Source organism: Siphateles boraxobius, unplaced genomic scaffold, assembly GCF_051911475.1.
Source record: "Siphateles boraxobius isolate OS27281-9 unplaced genomic scaffold, OSU_SipBor_1 6, whole genome shotgun sequence".
Classification (NCBI taxonomy): Eukaryota; Metazoa; Chordata; class Actinopteri; order Cypriniformes; family Leuciscidae; genus Siphateles; species Siphateles boraxobius.
In genome coordinates, this window is record NW_027509186.1 from 17,450,313 (window position 1) to 17,465,000 (window position 14,688).

The window sequence follows — 14,688 nt, forward strand, 5'->3', positions numbered from 1 at the left end:
TTAAATTACATAAACTCAGGGACAAAATATTAAAGAAATGTTTCGTTTGCAATTAAAAAGTAACTGTGGCGTTTTTTCTCCATTAACAATGTTTTTATATTTGTTTCACATCATGGAAAGAGCGAGAGAGAAAGTGAACAGTTTGGCAGCTCTGGAAAGATAAACCCGTTATTCTGTTTCGAGATTTTTGGCAGAAAGTGTAGTGCTGACTTGAAAGCCTGTCTTTATGAAATACTTTTGTCTCTGCAAAATCATTTTGTTTTCTTGCAAGTCTGTTTAGAACATTTTAAGCTCTTCCGTTTTCCATTTAAATGCATCTAAATTTGTATTTAAATAGTAAAACCTTTCAAATGTTTGACATGGATATGTGATGAAAATTAAATAGACTAACTACAATGAAAAATTAAAGATTTTGTGCATTTAAAATAAATCTTGTCCATTTCACAAAACAACCTACAGTACTAAAAAAATGACTGTGGTGTTGATGTGTAAAACTTACTTGAATAGACGTCAGTGAGCAGATCCACTAGATGATGTTTAAGATGAAGTTAAGAATTTTGTTTTGTTTGTGACATGCGCTTGATGACTAGACAGTAAAGCTGAAGAGTCTGTGAGAGGGAGAGTGAAGTGTGCAAAGAAGATGTTGTCAGAGCCTGTATAAGTGTTTTAGAGAATGTGTGTGTGTGTGTGTGTGTGTGTGTGTGTGTGTGTGTGTGTGTGTGTGTGTGTGTGTGTGTGTGTGTGTGTGTGTGTGTGTGTGTGTTCGATAAGTTTGACTTATCTGTGTTGCCTCAGTGGGTGGCATGAGATTTTAGTCACTGCACAGTAATCTTTAAAAGTTCAAGATCAAAGACTGATCTCTCGTTCTCTTTCTCTGTCAGGGCGAGCAGACAGGTTTGGATGGGAGCGTATGTGATAGCAGGAGCTGGCTAAGGCACGTCCAGATCTCTCCATCCACCCACCAACACAACCTCACAGCCTGCCAGATACATGAGCAGGTATGTGGAGAACACACACACACACACACACACACACACACACTGAGCACCTGCATGGCCAACATAATGAAGTGTTTAAAGGTGTTTCTGCTATCTTTAATAGCAGATTCCTTCTGCATTCTCGTTCTACGTGTGTGTCACTGTGTTTTGGTGTTTTGGTCTTTTGTATCTTGGCTGCAGCGTGAAGGACCACAGGCCAGGATCACACACACCCACACACACCCTCGGTCAAGCATGATGATAATCACACATTTTGTATCTTTGCACTCGAATATGAGGGACGACAAATTCCTGAATCCTTGTGGAGTGAAAGACAGAGACTCTCAAAAAGAGAGAGAGAAATGAGTCACATTCAGTGTTTTACACACTACAAAATTGTACTGTTTACCTTTTATTTTCTTCTTTAATGGTTGAACCAATTCTGTGAGGTTAGCTTGTCCGGTTTTGCATGTTTAAATTGATAACTTTTAAAAATTAAAAACTTTCATGTCCATATTTTGAGGAGAAATTGAGTGATCAAGTTGGATTAAGATACACTGGATCAAAATTATAGTCAGTTACACTGAACAGAGTTTGACTGGATTCAACTAAATTGTAAACTGAGTTGAGTTAGTCTGAATTGAATTGAGATTAAATTGTGTTGAGTTGTACTGGATTAAATTGAGTAAAAATAGGGTTAGGTCAAGTTGAGCTGGATTCAATTAAGATGAGCCGAGTTGAGCTGGATTAAACCTATTTTCATTGAGTTGACTTGGGCTGGAAAAAAATTAAGATGAGGCTTACTGAGTTGCTAGATTATATTAAGATTAGTTAAAGCAAACTGAACTTGACTGGAGTAAAGAGATGGACTGGGTTAAATTTAGAGTGAGTTGATCTGGACTAGAGACATTGAAGTAGCGTTTAGCTGGATTGGGTTGAGTTGAAGTTATGTTATGCTTTCTTGAACCACTACACAGCAAGGATGAATAATCATGCAATCAGTTCATACTATCAGGATTATCTTGATGAGATCACACTCTTCTGGGCATCCAAATCACACTGAGATATTCAGTGGACACAGTCATTATGAAATGAACTTACCATTTGCCTATCTGCAGATAACAAAGGGCTCTTGAAGCACCAGTCGGCCTTTTCAAGTGAAATGACGTATGATGAGGATCCATTCAGATGTTAAACAGGCCAATTGTACTTTTCCATATTCAGCTTTACAAAATGAGATCCACTAGAAGAATCTAATCAAAACGTTTCTAAATCTCAAGTGTGTTTTTGATGTTTGACCAGCACATGAGTGAGAGAGCAAGACAATATGATGGCTGGGAGGTCTAGATTTTCTAAATATTTTACTTTTCTGAAGGGTTACATAAAGAGAAACTAGAAGAGAGTAAGAAACGGAGGAAGAGAACCTGTTCAGACATAGCATTATGATATGGGCCATAATTGTTAAACTATGACACCTTGTCATAACAAAGAGCTCAGCTTAGACTTTATGGCTTCCGGCAACCCACATGTTTTTATAATCACGCTTGTACCTCCTTATAGCGACAAAACCTGGAGAGAGAGATACAGAATAATGTTATCAGTTTTCAGAAAGAATAGTAAATTCTGTTTACGTGAAAGAATGTGTTCTCTTTTTCTAAATCACACTCTTAATATTCCTTAATATGTCACCTAGAACAATAAACAGGACAAACTACCAGATGGGTTTTAATTTAGCTAATTAACAATTAAATTTAATTTAATTTTTCAAATAATTTAATTTTCCGCTTTTTAAAGCTTAACTATCCTTAGTTGAAGTATTACCTAGAACAATTCACAGGAACAAAATCCATGGCTGGACAGATATTGATCGACTTGGACACAAGGAATGCTGATTGGCCGATTATTCCAGCTTATCACTCGTCACCTTTTCACTGGACCTGGGGAAGGGGAAAGGGGGATTTTAGAGTGAGGCGTTGGTCGGTGTGAGAGTGTTTTTCATTCCTACAGTGCTGAACGAAGGATCTAATGGACCTGTTTATCAGGAGATCAGTCGACTAACATCCGTTTCTCATAGACACTTACACAATAGAGGCAAGCTATGTGAGTGTATGTGTGTGCGTGTGTGGTGCTTTTAAATGAAGTGACCTCTCTTACTTGGAACACAAGAGAGAGGAAAGTCTTCCGCTGTTTGCTTCAGTAATCGCTGGAGTCAAGGTAACGATTATCTAGTAGTGCACTTCTGAGTGCCCTCAAAGTGCAAGTGCCTGTCTCTTAAAGTCTTGCAGTGATAAGACCTGAGGATAAACCCTTACGGATTTGTCTTCTTTGACTTGACTTTGACTTCTTTGTATGGGTCAAAGATTGACATGGATCATATTAAATCTCCATGTAGATTGAGGTCTAGGTATGGGATAGGCCTGCTTTGTTGACTCTGTGTTTGTGTGTGTTTGTTTAAGGTAGACTCAATTGACTTAATCTGTTATAGTAAGCCTCTGAAAGCTTACAAGTTTACAACCTTCACTTATCAGTGAGTTAACATAAGTGACATTCTAACCCAGACACGTTTACCTAGTTATCTAATAGGCTTTATGTTCAACATCACATGAATAAACAGGAAAACTGGTCTCATCGCATCTGCTTGTTTGAAAAAAACGGAGAGATGACGAAAAATAAAATAACTTTTAGATATCACTCTGCATATGTGATGGGCATCAGTTATGGTCATCTTTGCTCGCTCCTTAGAAGGTAATCTTGACTAAAACAGCTCTATATTTAAAGAAGCACATACAAAAGACCTGATCCGGAAGTGATGCGACCTGTTATACAGAATACAGAAGTGTATTGCTCATAACCCCCATGAGAACATTCCATAATTATAATGACTATAGACTAAACTAAATCCTAATCCCTAAATAAATGTGTTTCAATACCATTTTATTTACTAATAAATAATTTAATAATTTACTAAGAATGGTTCATATTTATATATTTTTTAAAAATATATTTTCTTGATTTCTTTTTACATTTAAGAAAATCCAGTGAGTATTTCTTTATTTGGGTTACACATTTTTTCATATTCATTTTATGTATTATTTTCTTCTTTTATTTCTTTTATTTTTGTTTAATTGTAAGGAATTATGGGAAGAATGGAGGAGGTTTTGGTAACTACAAAAGAAAACGTTTAACATGTTCTCAAAGTATTGCTTAATTTATTATATGATTATTATTATTATTTATTTTTTTACCTTTGGGAACTTTATTTATTTACTTGTAGTGCATTCATTATAGACATCTAACAATTTTTTTTATATTCCTTAATATGTATCTTTTAATATTTTCTTAATTTCCCTTTGGGAACATCCAGAGTGGATATGTCACATCTAGTTTCTTCTGGTGTCAGTGTTGTCTAGCTATATTGACATTATATCACTTATCTTGATATATTACCTTCTATTTGGTTACCGCTCAAAAATCCTCCTGATAAGACATATTCATTCTCAGAACATAGTATGTGAGTGTGTGTTTGTGCACGCAGCCAAACACACACACACTCTTCTGTGGCATCTGAAAAGACCTGCAGGTTGGCACTCACCCTTGGCACTGAGGATCCAGGCCAGGTCTCAGGAGGGGTTGCCAGGAGGGACTACATTTGAACAGTTCTGCCATTGTCTCATACTCACAATATTATTGTGGCCCTTTGCTCCCTGCCTTTGTGCGCGAGTGTGTGCGATAAAAACACACATACACGCAAAGAAACAGGGTCAGTTGTGACATTACAAGTACAAGATATCATAGATCTGCAGGAAGGCACCAGAAGCGGTAGACGGGCTGTGAAAGTGTGTGTGAGAGACTGTTCTCATGTCGTCTTGAGGGTTCTGCTAGTTCCCTGTATTCTCCTGTTAAACAATGGAGCAGGACTCGGTTCCTCCGTGTCCCCCATGGCCTGCTGGGTCTTGTGTACACATACACATAATGACTGTGGCTTTTCCAAAAGGTTTCCAACTCACTATTGCCTTTATCGTATTATCAGAAGTTTTTGTGTCGTCTGTCTGATTGTGTGACATCTCTAATAAGAATGCTCAAATGTCAAACTGCACAGGAAGTGAGCCGTCTAATGCCTTCAAGGCTTGCCAAAAATAACACCATCCAAATACCTCCCACTACCTATTGTGTTCACACAGGAAGAGTGTGTGTGTCAAACAGATAGGTCTCCGTTCGGATCCCTTAACACCATCTCTTTCAAACAAGCACACACACACACAAACTCGAGCTCAGGTTCCCATCATTGTTTGACCATCAAAATGTGTTGTCGTTTCAAATCATCATTTCATTATTTCACATGCTCGTAAAATATGCTGCTTCATATTTTCATGGAAAAAATATGTGGATTCTTTGATGAATAGAAAGTTCAAAAGAACAGCATTTATTTGTAATGGAAATCTTTAATGTGACTTTTGATCAGCACCCTTGCTGAATAATAGTATTGCTTTCTTTCTGTGTTTTGTCCCATCTGTAACATCTGTCTCTCTCTCTCTAGATCTTTTACCGTGTGGTCCGAGAGGTCCAGCCGGGTGAGGAACTCTTACTGTTCATGAAGGCTGAGGAGTTTTCATGTGAGACCATGGCTCCAGACATACACGGTGAGTTTGCACTCATTCACACATAAACACACACACACGAATACACTCGCTTGCTAACTCACTTTTTGTGTTGTCCTGCAGAGGAGCGTCAATACCGCTGTGAGGACTGTGACCTAAACTTCGAGTCTGGTTCAGAGCTGTTGGACCATCAGAAGCATGCATGCGGTCCCCCGCCTTCCTCCGGCTTCAAGCTGTCTAAACAGGGTCTGCCCAACGCCGGAGACGATGCTGATCTCGACCCGCTGCACCTACACTCTCTCCCTCTAAACTTACCCCGCTCACCACAGGAGTGTAAGGAGTGCGAACAGGTCTTTCCTGATGCACAGAGGTATTTTTACAGTACTATTTTTATTTTATTTTATTTGTTCCCAACACAAATATTGTAACAGTATAAGCTACATTTCAACTGTAGTCCCTTAAATGAAGCTAACTGACTACAGACTAACTCTAACCATTCCCCAAACATTATTGTCTTTTTTTAGACATGCTTTTAACTTTTGAGAACGTCCCAGGGAGATTTAGTTCCCTCCCGATTTTAACCAAAATGTGATGAAATCTAATAAATCTGTCTTTTTCTTTTTCTCTCAGTCTGGACACTCACTCTCTGTCTCACTCCGACGAGAGAGAGTATAAGTGTGATCAGTGCCCGAAGGCCTTCAACTGGAAATCAAACCTGATTCGCCACCAGATGTCACATGACAACGGCAAGCACTACGAATGTGAAAACTGCTCAAAGGTAGAGTCCAGACATTAGCAAAGACATTTGTGCAAAAACAGGTGTCTCTTACTGCAGCTCGCTTTTCCCAAATCTGTTACCTCAAACTCAGTCATTGCATCATGGAAAAAAAACGGTGCTAAATGCAAATTATAAAAAGCAACTAACTGTATAATTATGCAAATTTAGAAGGATAGTAAAATAAATGGGCTCATTAATGTATCAAATGGAGGTGAACATTCTTTGTTGTGACACGTCAAAGGTTGTACGTCCAGTCAGACTCTACTGTATTTTAGAGCATGAACCTGTATAGATGTTTTTGTTTACCTTTGTACAGTATCTACATCCTGAAGCAAAAACAGTTGAGATCCAGAGTCTAATATCTGTAGGCTGTGTATGTAAACTTCCTCCCTGTATTTCTCTCTCTTTACCCAGCAGGTGTTCACAGACCCCAGTAACTTGCAGAGGCACATCCGCTCTCAGCACGTGGGGGCTCGAGCTCACGCCTGCCCTGACTGCGGCAAGACCTTCGCCACCTCCTCAGGCCTTAAACAACACAAACACATCCACTCTTCCGTCAAGCCCTTCATATGTAAGTCACTCAGACCCTTCATATGTAAGTCTGCATGCTTTCTACTCTGAACACCACACTGCAGAGCTGGAGAGCTCCAGCATCCTTTTGAAATTCCTGCCAAAGTCTGAATGTTTGATTCCGGATTCTAGATAGATCCACTCCACTTTATATAGTCGTATAGTTAAAGACAACTATACCTTCAATGCACTTTAAATAAAAGCATCTATCAAAAGTTTTTTGAAATCTTGTTTTTTTTTTAAAAGACTGGTGGAGCTCTCCGGCTGGCCTGGGTTTTCCAGCACTTATGTTGATGTCAGATCATCCTGATCTTGCACTTTTTAAAGTCAACATGAAACAGCATTTACTCCCATTTTACTTCCAAAATGACACATTTCACAGAAAAACAATATTCAGGCAGAAAAAAAAGAAAAAATATATATATTTTTTTTATCAGGAATTAATTCGATTGTGAAAAGTGGCAGTCAGAGAAGTGAAGCTGTTTCAGAGATTACATTGTTTTTTTCTTTATAAAACCATGCACTGATGAATCATGCACAGTAAGACCAGGAATGTGCATTATTAAATAAAATGGGGGTAATTTTGTTCTCATGGTGTCTTTAACACCAGGGTACTGAGAATTAAATAACCAATAACCAACAAGTATACTAATATTATACAGTATATTAATCATTATGAATATTATTATTAATAATAATAAAAATGTTAAATGGTTTAATATTATTAGTTAATATTTATATATAATTAACAGTAATATTGTTTTTAATTCAATACAAATGTGTGATTCTGTGTTCATTTGCTATAACCTAAAACTACTTTTTTTGCAGGCTAGGATGTTTGATGCACTGTATTTACTGACTGTGTGTGTTTGTACTGTACGTGTGTGGTCTCTGTTCATGTGTACACTCCATTTGTGCAGTGGCGTGTGATGATTCACTGATGGTTCACTTTCCAACACCTGACTCTTATGATTCTCAGGTCATATGTAGAGTAAATGCTACTGACTATATTTTGTTCTTGTAATCATATCAGCTTTAAATATTTTGGTACACTCAATGCATGTTTACCCTAGACTTTCTTACAATGCTTGTCAGTAAACCATCTCTGCAATGCCAGTGCATGACCTTTGACCTCCAAGCTCATAGGCGAATGACTTGAATTCTTAATCTCATCCTGCATAAATACCTCACTTTCCCTCATATCGCTTTAAACGTCTTAAACCGTACTGATACCTCTGAACTTTGACCAATTGAACTTCTTGCATTGACCCTCGGAGTGCTGATCCCACACAGATCGTGTAGACGTTGCCCAGTCAAACACACACACAACCACCACCACATATCAGACAGTAACTAGCTTGCTAACTCCATTCCTGGAAAATCACTACCACATGCAGCCCAGCTCATACAGAGACTAGCACACAGCCATTTACAGCAATCAGCATTTGAACAAGCACAGCTAACAACACTTAATGACCTCGCAACAACACACGCATCGAAAACACCACACACATGCACTTTAATTCGTACATAGGCACAGATATGCTCGCCAATCAGCTGCCTCCATAGCCTTATGTTTATAATAATTAATAATACACCTTTATTTCATTCAAAACTGAAAAGTATTAATAAAATCTAATTCAATCAAATTGTACTCCATTTCAGCATTCCAAATTAATCACTTATAAGGTTTCATGTTTTGAAAACAGAGCCGTAAACTTACTCATGTGCCTTGGATTGCATTAATGTTTTCATAAACTTCAATCCGCATTTGTTACTGAGACAAGCATTGACAAAAATATAGCTAATTATGTTAAACTACAAGAGAAAAATCTCTCTTTTAGCCAAACACTCATGCACATTTATTTTACTACTGGCTGTTCACCACTGCGGAATGTGTTTATAATATTTTGTTACGGTTTATTAAGACCTGACAAAACACAGCACTCTGAAGTGCCCACAGATCTTCCCTCACACACGCCCCAGATTTCACACCTGTTCATCCGAGTGTGTCCAGTTGTTCACAATTATAAAGCGGTGTGTGTGTGTGTATGTCTGCTGTGTTTCCTGAATGTACAATATCCAAGCTGTAAGTACGTGTGTGTGAACAACAAAAGAAAATTCTGTCATTTTTTTACTCATTCTTGTGTTGGTCCAAACTTGAAAGCATTTCTTTATTTTTACCATACAGTAAAAGTCAATGGGGTCCAATGTTGTTTTGAACTTTCACTGAATGGAAAAAAAGAGTTCTTCAGAATATCTTATTTTGTGTATTCTGCGGAAGAAAGAAAGTCATATAGGTTTGGAACAACATGAGGGGGAGTAATAATTTTATTTCCTTTATCTTTAAGTCTTCCTTTTACCTTCCACTAATATTTACTTCCCATCTCTTGATCAGTCTCTGTGAGTGGCCGACTCCATAAACACATCCCGCAGTAGAACCTCACACCTCATGCAATCTGACAGAGATTAGCAAAACCCCCCTGCTAGACTCCCTAGGTTCCATAAATTTAGAAAAAATGTCACGTTTGCCATAAGATATGTGATTATGATGAGAAATGCGGGTGGTTAAAAGGCTTCATTTCACACTAGAGGTGTTAGATTGGTAATGTATAGGGTGATTTTATTACTTTCAGAGTGTGCGTTAGGGATACACTGTATACACTGTCGTTAGGACGGAGTGTGTGTGCAATGACATGAACAAGAGTTTAGGATCCATCATGAGTTTTCAAGAATGTTGTGTGAAGATTGAATAATGTGTAACGATTTGAGCTGTGTGTGTGTGTGTGTGTGTGTGTGTGTGTGTGTGTGTGTGTGTGTGTGTGTGTGTGTGTGTGTGTGTGTGTGTGTGTGTGTGTGTGTGTGTGTGTGTGTGTGTGTGTGTGTGTGTGTGTGTGTGTGTGATAGATAGAGACGTCGCTTGGTCCATGGGAACGGACCTGCAGGAGAGGATTCATTCAACTCTGTTTCCTTCTCACGCTTAAAATAGAGCCATTGTGATGTCCTTGTCTGTGTGTGTGTGCACCTGCGTGTGACATTGCATTCTTTTATCTGCCATCCTTGCTTATCCTGCATTCTTATTTGTTTTGTGAATGGATGTGTGTGACAAGCCCAAACCGTCCTTTTATGCCGTATGTCCATGTCTCACTGTCTCTAGGTGAGGTCTGCCACAAATCTTACACGCAGTTCTCCAATCTGTGCCGCCACAAGCGCATGCACGCAGACTGTCGCACTCAGATCAAATGCAAAGACTGTGGCCAGATGTTTAGCACCACGTCATCCCTAAACAAGCATCGGCGCTTCTGCGAGGGTAAAAACCATTTCGCTGCTGCTGCAGGAGGGTTATTTGCCCAAGGCATGGCCCTCCCTGGCACCCCTGGCCTGGACAAGTCCGCACTGGCTGGAATGAGCCATGGGAGTCCTGGTTTAGCAGACTATTTCGGGACAAACCGGCATCATGGTGGGCTGACATTCCCAGCAGGCCCTCCAGCATTCCCATTCAGTTTTCCAGGACTTTTCCCATCGGGACTTTATCACCGGCCCCCTCTAATCCCATCCACATCACCCATTAATGGCCCTCCGAGCACTGAACTACGGAAGAGTCCACTGGTGTCCTCACCCATCCCTGGGTCGCATGACCTCTTGAAGAGTTTACGCAAGGATTCATTCAATGGGGAGGGCGATAGCATGGAGCGTCAGAGAGAAGGATCCGTCACCAAGCCAAGGCACGGTGGGAAGATGAGCGACCAGTCGGAGAGTAGTGATCTGGACGACGTCAGCACTCCGAGTGGGAGTGAGCTGGAGAGCACTTCGGGTTCAGAGTTGGAAAGTGAAGCAGAAAGCGACCGGGAAAGAGTGCGGGAAAATGGGAAAGGGCCGAAAAGGAAATCCAGTGGGTTCAGCAATGCTCAAAGCCCAACTCTTGTTAGCTCCAGTAGTAGTAGTAACACCAATCATGGAAAAGACTTCCCTGTTCCAGGGCTCGTCCAACCATCTTTGGATGAGCAAACGGCTGTTTCCGGCGCCGTTAATGACTCGATCAAGGCAATTGCCTCCATTGCTGAGAAATACTTTGGTTCTACAGGACTTGCAGGCCTGCAAGACAAAAAAGTTGGGGCATTGCCATACCCTTCCATGTTCCCTCTATCGTTCTTTCCTGCCTTCTCTCCATCAGTCTATCCTTTCCCTGAAAGGGAGCAACTTAGACCTCCAGGCCACAAAGGGGAGCCAGAAAGCCCTCCAGTTGAGGGTAAAAAACTTAAGGGCAGAAATGCTGAATCACCTTTTGACCTCACCACCAAGCGGAAGGAAGAACGTCTTGCGGCCACATGCGGCCCTTTGAAACCAGAAGCCTCACATGTACAATCAGCCAACCAGGATCAGCCGCTGGACCTCAGTCTTGGCGGGCGAAGTCGAGGAAAGAGCGTAAGAGGGGAAGAGTTAAAAAAGAACCCTGTCTTTGGAGAAGAGAGGGTGGAACCAGAGCAACCCAAAGCCGACCCATCCCTCCAACACGCACGACCTACGCCTTTCTTCATGGATCCCATTTACAGGTACTGTCAATCACATGTGCTTTCTACTGTGTTAGAGTAATGGAATAGATTTAGTTGGGTTAAACTCGCTATGAGAACTGATAGAAATTTAACATCAGCAGGGTTGAGAAGAGAAAGATGAACGATCCATTCGAAGTCCTCAAGGACAAGTATATGCGGCCGGCTCCTGGATTTCTCTTCCACCCACAGGTGAGATTTGTCAGAATATTTTCCCACTGCTGATTTTTTTTATTACCTCATACCCATTGTCCTGCACAAATCATTTGCCTATTTTCAATTGGCTCTTTCTGTGCTACTGCAGTCAGTGTTAACGCAAGCTGTCCAGACTCAAAAGCAGATAAAAGTACTGTATGTGCTCTATGAGTTTAAAGCTTTCTCATCTGTTAGTTCCCACCAATGTTAACAAAAAAGGTGGTGTGTAAATTCCATGGTAAAAACGTCAAGCATCTTATTTTGCACACACAATTACCTGATAAAAGGTACCATTTAAAGTCTAGATGTTTATATTTGTGTAAATGAGAAGTGTTTTGGAAACATTCATCCTCCTGTATATCCCATTATTTCACTGTAATGACAAATTTCAGTTTAGTGTATTTCAGATGCAGAAATCGCTTACAGCTTTAAAATCAGCTCAGTACATTAACCAAATTCAAAGCAATTTTAAACGCTATAATAACATTACTTGTCCAATTGAATGCAATTTCCAGTATTGACAAAATAACTCCTCGTGATGCTAGTATTGACATAATAGCTACAGTACAGGTATGTTGGCAGTAGCTTTACTGGGCCCCAGTGTTTTAGCATTAGCATAGCGACTCCTATATTCCTCCGTGTGGTTATTTTACTGTTTGATCAGGTCCAGATGTGAGATTCAGGCAGGGTGGGAGCTTTGTGACACGTCTCTGTGTGGGTGTCTTTGATTATGATGTCACAATATGATACCCTGTTAAACTGCCAGACACTGACCCATATCCCTGGAGTGTGTGTGTGTGTGTGTGTGTGTGTGTGTGTGTGTGTGTGTGTGTGTGTGTGTGTGTGTGTGTGTGTGTGTGTGTGTGTGTGTGTGTGTGTGTGTGTCTGTGTGTGTCTGTGTGTGTCTGTGTGTGTCTGTGTGTGTGTGTGTGTGTGTGTCTGTGTGTTTCTGAGTGATAAGCGATTTTGTCAGAGTATAAGCGTGTGGTTTTGTGCCTGAGTGTCTATGTAACCTCATTTGTGTGTATTAAGTAACCTGTCTGCTCTATGTCATTGGGTGTTTGCTATCAGTGTTCTGTAAAAGTAATACATAGTTCTCATATAAACCCACACACATATGTCTGGTACACATAAAGACCCTGAAATGCACACATAGACGCTTACTGGTGTAGTGTTTTACTGGCTGTTTCAGGACAGTGTTTTATGGGCTGTTTCATTGGCCTGATTTATTCCCTGTGTATGCTTTGTGTCTGTGTGAGATAATATCCACATGTCCCTGACACACTGCCTAACGAGGTGACCTATCAGCATCCACTTTACTGCAATATGCTCACTGGACTCTCTAATCAGCACCAGGGATACTATTGACAGCACAGATGTATTATGGGGAATGCAGTTTACAATGGACTGTATTAGTTTGATGCTAGGCAGTATAGCACAATACAAACATTGGGAGATCAAGTGGATTGTTTGGGGGGGAGGGGGGTTGAAGAAATCATTTTTATTTATTAAAGTTATTAAAGTTTCAATGCTTTTATAGTCAGAGCACACCAGTTGCATGTTAATTAGTTAATTATGATTAAAATATTATTGTTATTGTTGTTGTATTATATTCATATTTTACAATATTTATTAAATAAATAGTTTTTATTTATCATTAGTCTTCAGAACATTTGATGAATAACATATTTTCTATTTTCTTCCATTCCATAATTTTCTTCCATTCCACCAGAGGAAGAAAAAATTATAGTAAAAAGAATCGGACAACGACTGGATAAAATAAAATGAAATCAAATTCTATAAGTGTGGAATGCTAACCTTTACTAAACATCACACTGCATAATCACACACGATCAGTCTGATTCTTGATTTTGATATGCTGTTTCCCTTCTGTCCTGCCTCCAGTTTCGCATGCCTGATCAGAGAACATGGGTAAGTTACTCCAAACCAAGTCATTCATGTGCTTCCACCACATACACACACGCACACACACACACTCACATGCTTAATAATTTCATGTAAATCACCCTGTTGCTATATGTACATGTACACTGCCACTCACTATTAGCATGTGTAATGCATGACTCAAACAAACAAATGCATGGACCAAAGCTGCATTTCCACCGTCTGGCCGAAATGTTCTAGGAACAATAAGGAACGGCTCCAGTTATATTTCCACTTGAGATTTGTTCGGCACGGCACAATTACAAACCGTTCTCAGCCTGGAATTCTCATCACGGTTGGCGAACCGTGCCGAATCGTGCTGGCTGAATGTGTGTAGTGACTTCGCTACTCAGGATTGGTCACTTGTCTGTTGCCTGGCTAACAGTTTCTCTGTAGCTGGCTAAGTGCGCTATTTGAGCAACGTAAACATATTAATAATAAAATGTATTTAATTGAATCACTATTTACATCTCATATCATCTGTGAACTCTATAAGACTGATGCATTTGTATTACATTCAAAAGAGCTGTTATCAGCACCACAATGGAAAATAAAACCATATCCGCACTGGCTGGTTAAGCAAACGGTTAAGCAAAGAAAACAGTTTGGCTCGATGCTGGAAAAGTGGCCTAAATCATACCTAAAACAACTAAATCTGGTCCAAAGTCAATTCCATTGAGAGAAAATTATTGTTTTGTCTGTAAACATCCGTTCTTTTGCACTTTTTTGCGTGGCAACAGATTGATTCGTTTTTTGGATTTAAGTACAATAAAACAGCACATTTGATCTTCTATATACATATATATATTTATAAAAACACACAACTACTCTTCAAATGAAACGCACTCTGGTTAAACAGTGGAAGAATGTCTTTTGACTGTGCCCGTGTGAATGAATGAATCTGCTGTGTTTGTGTCATTTGGTGCACTCATGTCTCCGCTCTTGTGTGCCAGTGTGTGTGTTAACCAGACAGAACAGTTGTTATTTCTGATGGCTACCACTGATAATGCAGTGAATTTGATTATTTACATAGAGTAACAGACCACGGCTCTGATTTGGGGTGGCGACACTCCCTG

General features: G+C 39.8%; 1 protein-coding gene across 44 annotated transcripts in view; it reads left to right on the top strand.

Moving 5' to 3' along the window:
- Positions 1 to 14,688, top strand: part of mecom (MDS1 and EVI1 complex locus) — a 178,486-nt gene that overhangs the window by 152,284 nt on the left and 11,514 nt on the right. For 5 of the 44 annotated variants that reach the window (XM_077207916.1, XM_077207922.1, XM_077207946.1 and 2 more), the window contains 8 exons: positions 882 to 998; positions 5,515 to 5,617; positions 5,699 to 5,945; positions 6,206 to 6,353; positions 6,768 to 6,924; positions 10,081 to 11,476; positions 11,575 to 11,665; positions 13,574 to 13,600. In XM_077207916.1, coding sequence (XP_077064031.1) covers positions 882 to 998; positions 5,515 to 5,617; positions 5,699 to 5,945; positions 6,206 to 6,353; positions 6,768 to 6,924; positions 10,081 to 11,476; positions 11,575 to 11,665; positions 13,574 to 13,600 — 2,286 coding nt within the window. Of the gene's footprint in view, positions 1 to 881; positions 999 to 5,514; positions 5,618 to 5,698; positions 5,946 to 6,205; positions 6,354 to 6,767; positions 6,949 to 10,080; positions 11,477 to 11,574; positions 11,666 to 13,573; positions 13,601 to 14,688 lie in introns of all 44 variants that reach the window. The other 39 variants (XM_077207911.1, XM_077207914.1, XM_077207935.1 and 36 more) reach the window with 13 other exon arrangements.